This window comes from Macaca thibetana, chromosome 8 (assembly GCF_024542745.1).
Source record: "Macaca thibetana thibetana isolate TM-01 chromosome 8, ASM2454274v1, whole genome shotgun sequence".
Lineage (NCBI taxonomy): Eukaryota > Metazoa > Chordata > Mammalia > Primates > Cercopithecidae > Macaca > Macaca thibetana.
This window is the reverse complement of record NC_065585.1, coordinates 14937104-14956037: the sequence shown is the minus strand read 5'-3', so window position 1 is coordinate 14956037 and position 18934 is coordinate 14937104. Positions and strand designations below refer to the sequence as shown.

General features: G+C 38.8%; 1 protein-coding gene across 5 annotated transcripts in view; it reads right to left on the bottom strand.

Annotated features, from left to right (window-relative positions):
- Window positions 1–18934, bottom strand: part of ASAP1 (ArfGAP with SH3 domain, ankyrin repeat and PH domain 1) — a 395931-nt gene that overhangs the window by 120808 nt on the left and 256189 nt on the right. For all 5 annotated transcript variants that reach the window (XM_050801573.1, XM_050801576.1, XM_050801575.1 and 2 more), the window contains 4 exons: window positions 16518–16647; window positions 15046–15131; window positions 4787–4862; window positions 3333–3419 (listed from right to left, as the gene is read on the bottom strand). In XM_050801573.1, the coding sequence (XP_050657530.1) occupies window positions 3333–3419; window positions 4787–4862; window positions 15046–15131; window positions 16518–16647 (379 nt within the window). The remainder of the gene's footprint in view (window positions 1–3332; window positions 3420–4786; window positions 4863–15045; window positions 15132–16517; window positions 16648–18934) is intronic.

Here is an 18934-nt window from a genome sequence, read left to right as displayed (position 1 = left end):
GTGAACTCAAACAAAAAAGGTGTAATTTTTGGAGTAATTCTGTATATCCTAAATATGACTTATCACCATTTAAAATACTTTCAGGCCAGGCGCAGTAGCTCATGCCTGTAATCACAGCACTTTGGGAGGCTGAAGTGGGCAGATCACTTGAGGTCACTTGAGGAGTTCGAGACCAGCCTGGCCAACGTGGTGAAAACCCGTCTCTGCTAAACATGTAAAAATTAGCCAGCCAAGGTGGCACATGCCTATAGTCCCAGCTACTTGGGAAGCTGAGGCACGAGAATCACTTGAACCCGGGAAGCGGAGGCTGCAGTGAGTGAGATCTGCACTTCTGCACTCCAGTCTGGGTGACAGAGACTTCGTCTCAAAAAAACCCAAAACAAAAACCTACTTTCAACTCTAAAAACAGTTATGTAGCAAAGAGTTCTTTTGTAGATTAAGCTATTATAAAAACTTAATATAATTTCATAGAACATTCATTGCTAAGACGACAAAAACTTAAGAATAGAAAATAAAATGAGTTTACCAAAATTCCGGGGATCCTATTTACAACTAAAATTCTTGGAACTTCCTTTAACGGAGCCAAGTTAGAACCCGGTGGGGGTGAGTAGGCTAAATGATTTGTTGGGTGCTTTTGATTCCTCAGTTAATCTTTAAGATTACTTGACATTCTTTTCAAATAGTACCATGGTCAGAACTTCTCTGTGGATGGTCGCCTCTCACATTTAATCTCAGTCATGAAAAATCATTACCTTCTAAACATGTTCTGCAATGAGTGATGATAAACAGCATGAGAAAGGAATAGGCATGTTGTGAAAGATCAATTTATTACTTGTAAAACTCTGTGGACAAGGTACTAATGAAAACTCATCATTTATTAATCTGGGGTGGGATTAAATCAAATCATGTGCATTTCATCATGTACACATTCCTTTGGCTTATATGGAACTTCGTTCTTTAGCTACCATGAGCAGAATACTTATGTCTCCATGCAAAACAAAAACGGGTTGTTAATAGTCCTCCTCTTTATTTTTCAAGAAAGCTTCCATATGTAGGAAAGTTAATACTGTGTGACAAAACAAAGGTGGGGAGTGGTTAAGTACATACCAGTAAGTAAAACAACAATAAACAAAAAAACCCCAAAAAAAACCTCACAATTTTCTCCCAAGACTGAAATCTACCACCCTGTACTCCCTTCTACCTGGGTCTTTTTAATGCTCTTACACTGAAAAATCATTCAAAGAGACCACGTTTCTCCTAAGATTTATTTGTCAGTAATAAGCACCTTCAAAGAGCATGGCATATCTGTGTTTCAGTCCGAAGTCTACTGGGGGTCTAATACTTGGAAGTTCTCGTAAATCATAGTCAGAGGCCTCAAACCACAGGTGCAGTCACTGCCTGAGACTCTGAATGACATGGATGCAGAAATTGCCTTAGCGTACACAGATGTTCCTGGCCACTCTGCCTACTCCACAGGTTAGCAGATGCCTAGTGTTACAGTGCTATAGATTTCTCTCACTTGACCAATCCCCAGTGCATCTACAAAAACTGAATTTGGAGAACCAGAAAAACAGAGGCTTATATTCACTCAATAAAGAAAACCTTCAGGGTTGCTTTAAAAGATTAGTGTCACTAGTGCAGGGCTTCCCATGTTTTATGGGAGTTGCTTTGTTTTAGACTCATAAACCCCTTTCAGAAATTTTAGAAATTAAAATAAGTGAACTTGCTATTGTTGTGCGATAGTATTTAAAAACTATAAAAATGTTATATTTCATGTTATTGCTATTAAATATTGCTCTTAATTTTTTTTTGTTTGTTTGAGACAGGGTCTTGCTCCATTGCCCAGGCTGGAGTGCAGTGACACAAATACAGCTTACTGCAGCCTCCACTTCCTGGACTCAAGGGATTCTTCCACCTCAGCTTCCCTAGTAGCTGGGACTACAGGCACATGCCACCATGCGTGGCTAATTTTTCAAAATTTTTTGTAGAGACAGGGTCTTACTTTGTTGCCTAGGCTGGTCTCAAACTCCTGGGTTCAAGTCATCCTCCCACCTTGGCCTCCAAGGTGGATTTGGATTACAGGAGTGAGCCACTGCTCTTAAATTTAACCCGTAATAATTTCATAACAAAAACAGGCACGTTTTTAATTTCTCCCAGAAAACAAATGGTGCTTACTATTTAATTTGTCCTTATCATGAAGTCTATGTCCCTTAGTGCAACACCCAAGGTCCTCCATAGTCAGGTCTGAGTTTTTACCTCAGAAACTGTATTTCTGACTCCTCCACCCACCCTGCCCCAAAATGTCTGCAGCCCCTTGAATATGCTGGTGAGTTTTCCATCTCTGGGTCTTTTAGGTTTCTGTCTTTGGCTGCAGTCACCTTCCAATGTATCTCTAATAGCATCAACACCACTTTAGGCATGATGGATTGTTCATACAGCTGACTAGATAATGAGCTCCTGGATGGAAGGGACTAAAGCTTGGTACCTAGAACTGTGCCTGGAACACAGTAGGTGTTAGGGAAATGTTTGAACAAATGATATTTATAATTAAGGATCTGTACTGCAATCATCCAGCCTCTACCATGCATTCTATACTCTTTCAATATCCAAGGACCATCTCACCTCAAATTTCCTAATTGAGGGGCAAAGCTTCTATAGGATTCTGCATCAAAATATTTCCCTGGCAAATGAGGCATGCCTGTTTTGGCTGCCCAGAAAGACAGAAGTGGTCTAAAGAGGACAGCTGTAGAATGTACTAACTATGTTTCAGCATACACTCCCAAAGTGCATGTCTTCAAAACTAGGATTGAAAATCTATAGTCATGGGGCTGGACACAGTGGTTCATGTCTGTAATTTCAGAATTTTGGGAGGCTGAGGTGGGAGAATTGCTTGAGTACAGCAGTTCAAGACCAGCCAAGGTAACATGGTCAAACTCCATCTCTACAAAAAATACAAAAATTATCCAGGTGTGGTGGCATGTGCCTGTAGTCCCAGCTACCCGGGAGGCTGAGGTAGAAGGAATGCTTGAGGTCGAGGCTGCAGTGAGCCATAATTGTGCCCCCTGCGCTCTAGCCTGGATGACAGCATGAGATTCTGTCTCAAAAAAGTAAAGAAAAAAGAAGAAAAAAAATCCAGAGTCATGGAATTGGACACCCAGAACATCTTTCCTACAAGGAAGGAAAAGGAACTAAAACAGAGTTTCTACATGGGGCTTACATACTTTTATATTATATATCACTGTGCCTGTCTTGCAGATCAGGAAACGCAAAGGGTATTACAAGCAGCCTTACCTTACACTGTTAGCCCTGTTATAAACATGTAAACCACTTACTTCTTTCTGATCAAGTTGAAGAGAGGATTTTATTAAGTCTCGGAGTGCAGTTAGCTGTTTCTTTTCTTCATCCTGGGTCTGTTTTATCTATGAAAAAAAAATTACTTCTATTACTTACCATTTACACTTTTATAGGCAGAGTTTAATTTATACAAAAATACCACTCATCAAACAATTCTATTATATAGTTGGTTTTCTTACTAAAAGTCCTTTACATTGTCTCATTTTTAATATGAGATTTCTCATCTTATAAAAGTACCAGTGGGTTTTGAAATTAGTGAATAACGTAACATGCATTCTTATTAAATAACGTATCCAAGCTAGACAGTTAACTCTGAAGTACTATTCTAAACAGCTTAAGAAATATCATTGAGATTATTTGCTTCTGGTTTTTCCAAGGGTGGTAATGAAAATACCTTGATGTGATTAAATGGTCCAGGAGAGAATCCTAAGAATGAGCAGAAGTCTAATGGGCCAATGCATACATCAAAGTTTACACAGCATGAAATGCGCACAAGGGATCGGTGCTGCTTTTTTAACCACTTGGGACTTAACTGTAACCTGAACCATGTTAACTACTAAAAGAAAATCAGAAAAAAATACAGAGCTATGCATTTTTAAAGTTATATAAAAGGCACTATTTGTAATTCTAAAACTTTATTTGAGGATATCTACTCATACTTATAATATATATGCTTTTATTTACCACCAAATGATTTCTGGGCAACAACTTTACCATTTCTAATATATACATTTAGACCTAGATACTAAAAAAAGAGAGATAATATAAAATGTGCAAAAACAAACAAACAAAAACCCTTATAAATGAAAGGCGTGGTGGCTCACGCTTATAATTCCAGCACTTTGGGACCCCAAGGCAGGTGGATCACTTGAGTTCAGGAGTTCAAGACCAGTCTGGGCAACACAGTGAAACCCCATCTCTACCAAAAGGCTGAGGCACGAGAATCGCTTGAGCCCAGACGGTGGAGGAGATTGCAGTGAGCCGAGATCGCACACTGTACTCCAGCCTGGGTGACAGAGTGAGACTCTGTCTGAAAAACAAACAAACAAAAAAAACACAAAAACCCAAAAACCCCTATAAACCTGTCTATTCAGAGTCCATTTTTATCCTTCCACAATCATACATTCTTTCTGCAACTGCTGACCAAGGAACACTGAAATGTGATGCTAACTGAATCGTAAATGGAGAACCATCTGGAACTGATGGCTACATACTCCCCTCACTGATCCTCTTATGGCCCCAGAAGGACTCTGGAGTATTTGACCATTGATGACTTCTCTGACTTAAACTGAAGGGTTACCTGCCCTAGGGTCTGTACAGACATATCATTTAATCTTTTCTGCTTTTAACACCTTTCTAATACAGATTTCAAAATTACTGATACTTATCCATGAAAGCAAGTTAAATTGCATGTATTTTATAAAGAACTTACATTATATAAATCAGCAGCCAGTTTTTCAATGTACTGTTTCAATTTATCAGCTGTTTTCAAGCCATCTTGAAAGAAACTACAATTAAAAAAATCAGAGATTTACCACCAGTATATAAAAAAAGAATATTTGTTTCCTTATGTGTAAATAAAACAAGGAACTGTAATAACCTACAAAATCTTAAAATACACATATCTATATATACATACTCATTCTCTATGGATTTATCTATACAAGACAGTTATAAAACTAATTATGGTATTTTATAAAGATGTACCAACAAACAAATTATGGCTACCAGTTGACATTCGATAGAAGATATCACAAGGACACTGGAAATTACAGTTGCAGTCCCAAAACAGTGATTTCATAATGTGCGTATACATCTATACATAGAACAGTTCCTCCCAGTTAAACCATATTTGAACTCGAAGGAGAGAGAAAGACACATTAACCAGTGGAATATCATGAGGTTGATCTGGACACTCTAAGGAGAAATATTATGGAACTACAGATAAAGAAAGGAGAAAAGTCAAAATTCATTCGGTTCCTCAAAGATCCCTGTGTTCCAACATATATTTGAAACACAAGATTTCAAAGCAATAATACCAACGGGTTTGGAAAGCTTTATCCTACAACACATGGTTGTATAATTTCACCTGAAAAATAACAAGAATTAATACCTGTGGAACATTCAACACATACCCAGCACTGCACTAAACACTTTACACAAGTGATTTCATGTACACAACCCTAACAAATTAAAGCACTTCAATCTCATCTCCATTTGTAAAACTGAGGTACAGAGTATGTATAAAACTTGTTCAAGTTGCAGGTAGTAAACAGCAGAGCTGATGGAATTCAGATCCAGGTCTGCCAGATTCTGATCCAAGCTCTTTACCAGCAAGTGAAGATTTCTTGTCTCAGGTGGTACACTTCTACTCAGGAACCCAGTCTCTGGCATCAGTTTAGAGAAATACACAATATACCTCAGGAAATGTGTTTAGAATTTTATCTGCCCTATTGGAAGCTTCTCTAACCATGCCCCCTCAGCAGATTATTTCTCAAAACACTATCTGTTTTGCTGTCTCCCTACAAACAATGAGGACCTTGAGCACGAGGACTGTCTCATCTCCCTATCACAGTGGGCCCACAAAGCAGATTGAATGAAGCAATATCAAGACATTTTAAGGCATATCTTTTTTTTTGAGATGGAGGCTCACTTTGTTGCCCAGGCTGGAGTACAGTGGTGTGATCTCAGTTCACTGAAACCTCTGCCTCCCGGGTAGGTGGGACTACAGGTACCCGCCACCACACCAGGCTAATTTTTGTATTTTCAGTAAAGACGGGGTTTCACCAAGTTGAGCGGGCTGGTCTTGAACTCCTGACCTCAAGTGATCCCCCCACCTCGGCCTCCCAAAATGCTGGGATTACAGGTGTGAGTCACTGCGCCCAGCTTGAGGCATATCTTAAAAGCCGTATTTCAAGCTTAATATGTATATTCAGTGGCAATAATAGAGACTATTAGAAGTGGCCTGTAGAGTGATTACCGAAATTCTACAAGTTCCAACATTTTTTAAGGCTGACATCTTTGGCACAAAAACCTTATTGAAATAAGGAGGAAAATACTACCTTTAGAAAGTTTTTCAGCAACAGTGATGAGAGGAAAAAAGGGCCTTTTGGTTAACCATTTAACTGAAAAACACATGAACACATATAAAGCCTCATCTCTCTCTCTCTCTTTCTCTCTCTCGGCAGGGTCTCACTCTGTCACCCACACTGGAGTGCAGCGGTTCACTGAAGCCTCGACTTCCTGGGCTCAAGTGATCCTCCCATCTCAGCCTCATGAGTAGTTGGGACTATAGGTGCACCCCACCATGCCTGGCTAATTATTATTTTTGTAAAGATGAGGTTTTGCCACATTGCTTGGGCTGGTCTCGAACTCCTGGACTCAAGTAATCTGCCCTCCTTGGTCTCCCGGAGTGCGGAGATTAAAGGTGTGAGCCACCTTTAAAATCTGGCCTAAACCCTTACTTTCTAGCATTTGGGTTTTCGGTTCTGCCTATAGCGATGTAAGTTAAACTTCTCAGTATAGAATTTTAAGTTTATGTTCTGACCCTTGAATACTTCTCAGTTTTATTTCCTACCATTTTCCCTTAAAAACTCCAAGGTCTAGCCATGCTACATTATTTCTAGTTGCTTGTTCTTTTTCAATCCATCCTTCCCCACTTCAGCCTTTGCATACGCTATTCCCTCTGCCTGGAATGCCCTTCCCCTCTATACCTGTGTAGTAGTACATTCTCATGTTGCTATGAAGAAATACCCAAGACTGGGTAATTTATAAAGAAAAGAGGCTTAATTGACTCACAGTTCCACATGGCTAGGGAGGCCTCAGGAAACTTACAACCATGGCAGAAGGCACCTCTTCACAGGGCGGCAGGAGAGAGAATAATGCCAGCAGGAGAAATGCCAGACACTTAAAAAGCCATCAGATCCTGTGAGACTCACTCATTATCAAGAGAACAGCATGGGGAAACTGACCCCATGACTCAATTAACTCCACCTGGTCCCGCCCTTGACATGTGGGGATTACGGAGATTACAATTCAAGGTGAGATCTGGATGGGGACATGGATTCAAACCGTATCAACCTGCCTGCTAAATTCTCTTTTATCAAGGCTCATCTCGGCTGCTACCCCATAAGCAGTATTCTCTAGACCTGATAGTCAAAGCAGTGGCTTTGCTGAGCACGTGTGCCCAGGCCTAAGTGCCAGACCTAGAGAGGTTAGCAATGTTCTGCACAGAGCAGGCCAGGCCATCCATAAGTGTTAACCTGTAACCAGCATCTTCTACATCAAGGAAGGGATATATGCCCACGAGTTAAAAGTATGGGTACAAAGTTAATCATAGCAAGTTTCAGTCTCTGATACTGCGCTTAAGTAATTTCTGGAGAACAGTTCTGAAGGTAGAGCACTTAAATTTAAGATGGATGTTGTCAGGACTTCTTTACAACAGAAAAAGCAATGGCTTTGGGGTCAGATGATTATGACCAAGAATCTGTGTTCTGGTAAGTCATTTAACTTCTCTTGGCCTCAGTTTGCTCATGTGTAAATGGGCAAATAATACAGATAGGACATGTGAAACCACCCAGCAAAGGGTGGAGCAGTTAGCATGTGTTCAGGAAATCATTCTCTTCCCTGGAGCTGCATAACTTTATCATATAAGGAACTGTTTCCTTTGCAGAGGGATACAGATTCTTTGTAGATATTTTTGAAAAGGTATTTCATTTTCACTTTCAACATAAAGGGAATTTAATCATTATGCTTAAAAAAATGTGAGTTTCGCTTGGGTGACAGGTACACCAAGATCCCAGAAATCACCACTAAAGAACTTAACCATGTAACCAAAAGCCTCCTGTACTCCAGAAACTATTGAAACAAACATTTTTTTTTAAAATAAGAGAACACTAATTAAACCTCGTCCCAATTTTTTTTTTAAAGTGAGTTTCAATGAGAATGCTCTAGATCTATGTTTCCCAATATGGTAGCCACTAGTCTCATATGGTTATTAAAAATGAAATGAAAAATTCTGTTCCTGAGGTCTCACAAGCCATATTTCAAGCGCTCAGTAGCCACGTGTGGCCAATGGGTACCATATAGATGGTAAAGAATATGAACATTCCCACCATAGCAGAAAGTTCTACTGGACAACACCACTCTTGATAAAGAATAAGCAAATATTTGAACAGCACAAAGTAAATACTGAAGAACTCATTATAAATTTTAGGGAGAAAGATGGAACTGTTTTAGTTTGAAATGGCATTGATAAAAATGAAAATTCCTGCCAACTACAAGGCTGAAGACTCCAAACAAATTTACTTTCCTTCTGCTTCAATTATTCAGACTGTTACATACCCAGAGACAAAGAAAAATCAATGTAATAATTGCTTTAATCTGTAGCATAATCCCATTTTTATAAACAAAACAAACCAGATACGTGAATCTAGCAATCATCTAAGTGAGGAGATCACAGGATTTTAAAAATTCTTCCTTAACTTCAGTTTCTAATTTTTTTCTTAAGGATATCATGTATTACTCAGGTAAAACAAAATTAAAGAATCTACATTTTGTCTGGGATGAACAATTCGGAGTCGAGCCCCTTGCAGAAAGTCATTTTAGGGAGGGCCAAGTTCTAGTTTTGGTAAGAAATAGGAGCAGGAAAGGAGGACGAGTTGTAGGAGAAGAATAAAATAACCATGGCAGTCATTAGCAATGTGTTAGTGACACCATAAGAAGCAAAGGGTGACCTGCTGTCATCTGCACTGTCCCTCTGAGCTTCATTCTCTTCTCCTTGAGGGTCATAGTTCCAGCTGTGGACAGGGTAGACAGAGAGCCACCACGACCTGCCAAAACATTTCACAGAGGGCAGTGGCTTCTTTGTTCCTCCTTTTTCTCTTCTGTTTTAGCTGGTCCTAGTTCAGTGGACATGCAAGGGCTACTGCACACGTGGTTCATGCCTGTAATACCAGCACTTTGGGAGGCTGAGGCAGGATTGCTTGAGCCCAGGAGTTTGAGACCAGCCTGGGCAACATGGTGAAGCCCTGTCTCTACAAAAAATACAAAAATTAGCTGGGCGTGGTGGTACATGCCAGTAGTCCCAGCTACTTGGGAGACTGAGGTGGGTGGATCACTTGAACCCAGGAGGTTGAGGCTGCAGTGAGCTATGATTGTACCACTGCACTCCAGCCTGGGTGACAGAGTGAAACTCTGACTCAAAAAGAAAAAAAAAAAAAAAAAAAAAAGGGCCAGGGGTGGTGGCTCACGCCTGTAATCCTAACACTTTGGGAGGTGGAAGTGGGCAGACTGCCTGAGCTCAGGAGTTCGAGACCAGCCTGGGCAACATGGTAAAACTCTGTCTCTACTAAAAAAATAATAAAAAAATAAAAAATTAGCTTGAGTGGCTGCGTGCACCTGTAGTCCTAGTTACTTGGGAGGCTGAGGCAGGAGGACTGCTTGAACCCAGGAGGCGGAGGTTGCAGTGAGCAGCGATAGTGCCACTGTACTGCCACCTGGGTGGCAGAGTGGCAAGACTTCTGTCTCCAAAAAAAAAAAAAAAAAAAAAAAAAGCGTAGGAGTCAAAACCGTATCATATTTTATATTTTGGCTCTAAACTTTACTATCTACACATGGTAACCCTGGGCAGTTATTCACCCTGTCTGAATAACAGCATGCTCATCTTCAAAGTGGACATTTTCTAGTTTCAAGAAGCATCAGATGAGCTACTACAGATAAAAGTGTTGTTAGCTGGGAAGTGAAGCACATGTGTGAGTTCTGATTACCTATCACTACACTTAACACATAAATCTTTCAAAGAGAAGGGAAAATTACCTCAAGGATGTCTCATTTATCTCTTAGCCACTTTCTCTACAAATTACCGTAACATAACAAGATCTTCGAAAATAAACAACAGTAACAGTACTGGCAGCTAACATGTAACTGAGTATTTACTCTGTACCAGTCACCTCACTATAATACACAATTCATGGAATATCTTTTTAGTCTCATTACAGAATCAACCATGCAACTAGCTTCAGAACTTTCGGCCCCCACCCCTCCTCCCACCTCTGGGGAGGGCAGAGGTGCTGGAGATTGGGCCAACCAACAGTCAATGATTTAATCATCATGCCTATGTAATAAAACCTCTATAAAATCCTCTAAACGAAGGGGTTTAGAGAGCTGCTGGGTTAGTGAACATATGCCATCTTTTGTGTCTGGCTTCTTTCACTTAGCATTAATGTTTTAAATGTTCACCCATATGTAACATGTATCAATACTTCATTCACATTCAGCATTGTGGCTGAACAATGTTCCATTTTGATATACAACATTTTGTTTAACCTTTTATCAGCTGATGGCTATTTGGGTGTTTCCGTGTTTTGTCTATTGTAAATAATGTTCTTATAAATATTCATGTATACATTTTTATTTAAATAACTCTATGTTCAACTTTCTGAGAAATTCCGAAACTGTTTTCCAAAGAAGTTCACCATTTACATTCCTATTGGCAATGCATAGGTTGCAATCTTCCCACATCCGCACCAAGATTTTTGTTTTAATTACAACAATCCCAGTGGGTGTGAAGTGCTATTTCATTGAGGTTTTGATTTGTAATTATCGTTGACTAATGATGTTGAGCACCTTTTCACGTGTTTTTCTGGCCATTTGTGAGTGTGTGTGTGTGTGTGTGTGTATACTTTTTTTAATATACAGAGTCTTGTTTTGTCGCCTAGGCTGGAGTGCACTGGTGTCATTATGGCTCACTGTAGCCTTGATCTCCTGGGCGCAAGCGATCCTCCCAGCTTGGCTTCCCAAGTAGCTGGGAATATAGGCGTGTGCTACCATACCTGGGTTATTTTTTATTTATTTTTGTAGACAGGGTCTCCCTGTGTTGCCCAGGCTGGTCTTGAACTCCTGGGCTCAAGTGATCCTCCTGCCTTGGCCTCCTAAAGTGCTAGGATTATAGGTGTGAGCCAGCACACCTGGACTATTGTTGAGTTCTTTACATATTCTGGATATCAGACTCTTATCAGAAAAATGTTCTGTAAATACTTTATCCTATTCTGTGGGTTGTCTTTTACTTTCTTGATAATATACTTCCACAAACAAGTTTTTAATTTTAAAGTCCAATTTATATTTTTCTTTGGTTTCCTGTGCTTACTTTGTCTCCTTTGACACCTTTACTAAGCATTTATTAAATGAATTAACGTGACTTTTAGCAATATACTGATCCTTTCTGAGCTACAATTTCTTGAGGGTTGGATATATTAAATGAGAAAACACATGTAAAGAACTTAGAGGCAGGGCCTATATAATTTGTCCTAGAAAATAAGCTCTCGGTAAATGTTAGCTGTTATTCTTATTACCTGTAAAATGACAGATAATAAAGCAATGTTTATAAATGCTGTTAACTCTGCAGGTCATAATGACACTTGTGAAGAGGTAAAAGGAGCAGGTGAATTGGAGGATATGTTTGTTTGGAAAGCAGCATGTTACCGACAATGTTCACATCTGAAATTGAGCAGTAATTAGTGTAAGTGAGCTGAAATGGGTTGGAAACAGTTAAAAGCCCTTCTTTTCTGCTCCTTTTATTTACTTCTCCATTTTTGTAGCTTCATCCACACTGAAGTGTCGTGACTATTATTACCTGGGCAAATTCACTGTTGAGTACCAGCTGACTTTGTACTGAAAATCACTTTGGGAACTGAAGTAAGTATGGAGAAGAATAAATCTTCAAAACAAAACAAAACAAAACAAAAAAACACCTAAGTAGAGAATGCTTAACAGGTCCACACAATATACCTATTAAGAGTTTTGAGGAACTGACTGAAGTAGAAAAGAATAAAGGAAACTACTCTGGCTTCTTGCTGTGATAAGAGTTCTTGGGTTCCAACCATGGAGTAACTTTTAGTTGAATCACCTTAAAACATGGTTCTACTACCTGATGTCTTAGAACATCTCTCTCCCTACAAGGTTTTTACTGTGTAGGGTTTTCTTCTGATGATCTCTCTCTGACCTAGGGGACATTCTTCTACCAGATTGCAATCTGGTAACAAAATCCTAGCTGTCCTCCAAGTTCAATGACAAGTCCCACCACTTCCTTCAAGGTGCTAGTACCTTCTCCTCAGTCCTCCTGGTCAGGTGTCTCTCTTCTGTTTTTTCTTTAATTTTGAGACGCAGTTTTGCTCTTGTTGCCCAGGCTGGAGTGCAATGGCGCAATCTCGGCTCACTGCAATCTCCACCTCCTGGATTCAAGCGATTTTCCTGCCTCAGCCTCCCAAGTAGCTGGGATTATAGGCATGCACAACCACACCTGGCTAATTTTGTACTTTTAGTAGAAACAGGGTTTTGCCATGTTGGTCAGGCTGGTGTCGAACTCCTGTAATCTAATAATCCACCTGCCTCAGCCTCCCAAAGTGTTGGGATTACAGGTGTGAGCCACCACACCCAGCCACCACACCTCTCTTCCTCTTGATGCCCCATGGTACCTGTCACTGTCCAGCCCCATGATGATTAATAATGGATCCGACTTACTTCCTACACCTGGATAATTAACTCCTGAGGGAAAAAGCCTTGCTTTATCTCTATCCCAGAACTGGGCACAGTACCTGAACTTTGGCAAAAGACTAATAACTATTTGTGGAAAGGGAAAAAGCAAAGAATAAGAGAATAAAGCGGGGACGCAATAGCTATACAAGTTAGAATCACCATTACTAGTGAAGACTAATAGATGTATACTTTACAAAGCATCTTCTATTTTGAAAAACTCTTGTTTGTGTAGGCCAAACTCTTCTTTATAAACTTAGAGAATTTAACGTGAAAATAGATATCTAAAGTCAGGTGAAATCAGTTTTGCTGCCAAAGTATTGCAGAATTCAGGAGACTGAGAGATTCACTTATTTCTTTAAAACTTTCAAAGGAATTAAACGTTTCCAGGAAAACTAAATATGATGAAAGATAAAAAATTCCACCCAATACTAAAATCAGGGACCATTACAACACAGGCCAAAATTTCGTAACTGCCCAACCACACTACAAAGCCAAAAGTAAGTTAGTTATTCCAGGTCTTCAGTAAACAAACTTAATCTTAAGAAGGTGAAAACTGTTTCTACTTCAATATATTATTTTTATTTTTGAAAGACATTTATGTAAGGTAGAATGTACTTTGAAAAAAAAGTTATCAAATTTATGTAAACAACAATTTGATCATCAAAAAGGTTTTCCTCAAGAGAAATATCCTAGACAATAAAATATATAAATAAATAATTTTAAATGCCACTTAGAATCATCACAGCTGTCAGTACATACAAGGCTGCAGGCACTGGGCTAAGCACTCCATATACATTCTCTTTTTTACTTTTTATAGCCTTATGAAAACCCTAAGGTGGTTGCTACAGAACCGTAACCCAACTTGACAAGTGAGTATACTGAGGTTTAGTGAAGTACCTGATTAAGAATGCAGTTACCTAGCTGCAGAGCCAAAATGTGGACTCATCCAATTTGTCTAATCCAAGCTTTGTGCTTTTGCCATAATATTAATGCTGACCTCCTTAAATGTTTTAGAATACAGATATCTCTCTAAATATAACTATTGAAAAGACTAAGAAAGATCAAAGGAAATTAAGAATTTAACTTTTTTGAGAGTATTTTATCTAGTCCAAATGACCTTTACATTATTATGCTTATGGGAGCTGTCCATTCCACTTCTGGAAGGTCCTTGCATTATTTTCTGTATAACTTTCATCAACGAATACAGACTTTACTTTTCTGGTAGAGTCTGTGGGTGTAACCGGCACATTTTCACACACAGACTCTACCAGAAAACCCATGAAAGTTAACCCAATAAGTAAACAAGCAAACGTGGCACCACAGAATCACAAACGTAATAAAAAGATAGCCCTGCAATATAGGCAAACAAAAATGGTGCCAGTGTAGAACAACGGGTATCTTTCAAAATATAACACCAATTATATAGGAATCTATGTATAAATGCAAAGTATTCTTAATGCCCAAACTATTTAAATTCATTTAATTTAGATGAAACAAAACAAAACCGAAGACTCCAGGTGGAAATACATGGTGCAAATGGTGCAATAATAGGCCAAAGTGGGCGGATCACGAGGTCAGGAGATCAAGGCCATTCTGGCCAACATGGTGAGACTCCATCTTTACTAACAACACACAAGAAAAATTAGCTAGGTGTGGTGGCATGCACCTGTCATCCTAGCTACTGGGGAGGCTGAGGCAGAAGAATTGCTTGAATTCGGGAGGCAGAGATAACAGTGAGCCGAGACTGCACCACTGCACTCCAGCCTGGCAACAAAGAGTGAGACTCCGTCTCAAAGGAAAAAAAAAAAAAAAAAAAAAAAAAGGCAAAATGCTAAGTAAGAGAGTCAGGGAAGGGGGTCATCAGAAATGACTCTTTAGTGGCAGAGGATCATGCATCTGTAATAAGAGCTCCACAGGTGATCAAATATAGGAAGAAGTATTTGTAAGTATTTGTCTTCTTCTAAGGAAGACAGCATTTTTAAGCCCTAATTTGAGCTGCTGATTTGTATAAAACACTGAAGATGGAAGACACTATTTCTTATCCATTTAGCTGAAAAAGGTCATTATATCACTTTATTTACTCATGAGATGAAGAAAAGATATGAAAAGGATTAGGATAAATAATGAAGTACAGGGGGCTTGCAATATTCTACTCACTTGCACTGTGCATGGTAATACTTTATAAGATTCTGCAGCAGATCCACACCTTTTTTGGTCTTGATTTCATTAACTTTAATGAGATACTGTGAAAATAAAACAGGATTTTATGTTGATTACTTCAGCCATGGGTTCAGGTGGCTGAACATCACCCCTGAATCTGCACAAGTTACCAAGCTTGGTGTCCTTTAGACAGTTTAGAGAATGCTGATTTCGCACAGTCACAAAGTGTACAAAACAAACTGACTAGAGTGTTAGCATTTTATAAATTATTTTATGATTAGTTTATTCAACAAGCAGGAATAAAACACAGCAAAACATTCTAGAACTGTTATTTCCCCTTGGTGCAGTGGATCTCAAACGTACAGTTTATGTGGTTAAAAACCTGAAAGATTGTTTTTTGCAGAAAGTAAGTAGAATAGCATTCTCATCAAAGAATATACCATAGGATATTGAAATTTTAGGAAAAAGAGGTGAATCGGAAAGAATTTTTACTACTCAAAAATGAAAGAATAAAAATAAGAATAACCCACTAATTTATTCAGGTAACTAAACACAGTAGCGTACTTGTACTGTGTACTGGTCAAGATTTTCTATTGACACTGTTTGCTGCTTGCTTACTTGTTTTATTGTGTGAAAAGGTTCATGAGCACACAAACTCAAGGAGCCAATGGGTTATGAAATAGAAAAAAGAGAGAGAGAGAAAGAGACAGAGAGAGGTGAGAAAGACAGAGAGAGAGAGAAAGAGAAGGAAGGAAGGAAGGAAGGAAGGAAGGAAGGAAGGAAGGAAGGAAGGAAGGAAGGAAGGGAAAAGGGGAAGGGGAAAGAGAAGGAGGGAAGAAAGAGGAAGGAAGGAAAAGGAAAGGAGAAAAACATCTAGGGGAAGAAAAAAATTTGAGACAATTTTCCACTTTAATATATTCTAAAAACTGCAGAAGAAACTCTTGCTCAACAGCAGTGTCAGAAAAGGTTGGTTTAGGTCAAGAAGTGTTCATGTTCAATTGGAATTCAGTTTGAGAACCAATGCTCTAAGTTTAAGGCAGCATGCTTTCTGTTGCATTTTTTCGTGAAATCAACTTTCTTAACGGCAACTTCATTTGAGTTTTCATTCAAACTGGACATATGGTTAAAAAAACATGCTCTAAACATATACCAATAAAAATATTCACCAGTGTTACCTCTCACCAATGTTTTCCTCCCACAACCACTCACAAGCAACATTAAGGTTCTCACCAAAGAATCCTGTTTTGGCTTAAAACAGCCCCATAGGGCCAAGGCTCAAAATATGAGACAACAGTGCAATGGCAGGTTCCCAAAACGCTTGGAGAAAAATGGAGATTAGAATCCTTAAGAAACAGTTTCCTCTCTAGTAATCAAATACAGTCTGCCTTTAAGCATAAAGACTGCTGACTAGCAGGAAAAGATTACAGTTGTTATAATTCTAGGCAAATGATGGAAAAGTCCATTCTTACTTCACACATTTGAAGCTGAAAGAGGCGCCTTTCCTTCTCCATTTCTTCCGCAATCTCGGCTCCTGTTATCTCTGTGCGGATCATCCCATGTTGTTTTGCGTGTTCTCTTTTCTCTTTCTCAATTTTTGTACTGTAATTAAAGCCAATGTCATTATTAAAAACAAAACAAAACACTCATGTACAACACCAACAGCAGACCCTAATACAAACTATGGATTTGGGATGACGATGTGTCTATGTAGGTTCATCAGCTGTATCAACTGTACCACTCTGGTGGGGGTCAGTGATAATGGGGGAGGCTGTGCATGTGTCGGGGGAGGGTGCATATGGGAACTCTCTGTATCTTCTGCTCAAGAAGGAAGTCTACTAAAAACAAACCATCCTCATGTCTTTCTGTTAACAAAAGCCACTGATTATTAATTTCCAAAGTTAAGAGGCAAGAATTCTTAAGTTGGTAGAATCAATCAGAAGTAAAAGCCTACATTCAAAGAGAAAACACACACTGTATGGATTTTCACATGGGAAACCCCTTACATTTTTCCTTTGATCTTACACATGACAGATTCATATACATTCTCTTACATTTTGGTAGGCACAAAGAAATGTTGATAGTCTGCCTACTATTGGGTAAAGCACTTTATAATAAAAAAGAATCAGAAAGTTGGAGGCATGAGGCTTTCCTTGAATATCGATAGCTTGCAAGACTTCAATTATTTCAAATAATTAAAGTATATAATGGGTCTTTGTGGGTATGTACAAAATTTAGTCAAAGGTAATTTCCAATATTCCTCTAAACTTGAGCTATTTCCATATTCCAAGAACACATTTTAATCAGTCAACCACTTGTCACTGGGCTGTACAAAATTCAGAAGAAATCCCAATATATAATTTGGAATCCTATGAAAATGTTCTTCTGTGCGTGGGGAGGTGGCCAGGGGCAACCAGGTGATAAAGAAGAAAGGCCCACATTAAACCTATAGTAGCTGATGCTAGTGCTCTGCTCTGATAGATGATAATCTGGTAATAATACCAATGATTATAGCCTGCTTTCCAAAAATCCATTAACCTGAAAATGGACTTCTAATTTCAGAAACAACCAGTAATTTCTAGTTGTGAATGCAAAGACTAACTGATTTGACCTTCAACTCTTAAGTTGTGGTGGTAGGGGAAACCAACCCTGAAGAAAGTCAACATCCTTACCTATACACAGACACAGTGGAAAATCCACCAATCTACCCAATGGAAAATCTACTTATAAACCCAATTGGGATTGACTCTAATACCCTAATGCTATTATATTTAAGAAACTCTTTAATCATGCCACTGTGGCAGTCAAAGAGGAATAACAAGGATTTTAACAGAAAGAGAATAAATCTCAGCTCTTTCTCCACTGATGTGGGTAGGAAGAGAAGAAATATGGAGGGACAGGCATAATTTAATAATAAGCCTTTCAATTTACCATGGTGACTTAAACATACATGTCTTTTATTTCTTCTTCCTCCAGTGATGCCACTAAAATGAGAGTAAAGGCATAAGAACAGATAATCTCCCAAAGACAAGAGAATTGAAGACAAAAAAGGATGACAGAATTCAATAAATATTTGGAAGAGCAAGGCTGAAGAGAGAAGGAGAGCACCTCAAACTATAGGGTTCTCTGTCTCCCTCACTTACATAGCTTCCAAAATGCCACCATATGTGATTACTAACAGGAGTCTGAAAGAACTGAAAGGCTCTGAGACAAACCTCAGACACTGACATCTGGAAAACCCCTATAAAAGAGCTGCCTTCACATCCTACAACTCGAAACCTAAAAAGAAGGCTTTCTGCTTTCTTGCAGAAAGCAGATCTCTAATGATGCATATGAGCTTTTAGTCTTTGGGTACCTTGCTCTGAAATATGAATGCACCCAAAGATTGTAAGTCCCCAAAATGAAAGTGAGGGTGAGCAAAGTATTAATAACAAAAGGGGGAGGGTTGGGAAGGAAACAGAGGCAATAAGGGAGCAGATAAAAGAAAAATGTCATTAAATCTTCAGCTAAAATATTGCATCTACGAAACAAGAAACAGAAACTACAAAAAGGCAAAAGAAAAAAAAAAAACAAAAACCCAATTGAGCAAAAGAGCTGTTAGAAATTTAAAATGACAGCCAAAATAAAAAAGCTAACAGAAACAGTGGGGAAAAAACACTGAAAAAATAACCTAAAATATACTACAAATAGAACAGAAAAGAGAGGAAAATTGTAAGAACGGTCTAGGAAGTCAAATATTATATAATGAAAATTCCAGAAAGAGAAAAAAAAGAAAAAACAGGAGGAATTACAAGAAGTTTCCAGGAGTGATGAACTAAAACTTGTAAACAAAAATTGCAAACAATGCACATACCATGGCACTTGAAGACTCTTCACAAAACCTTTTATA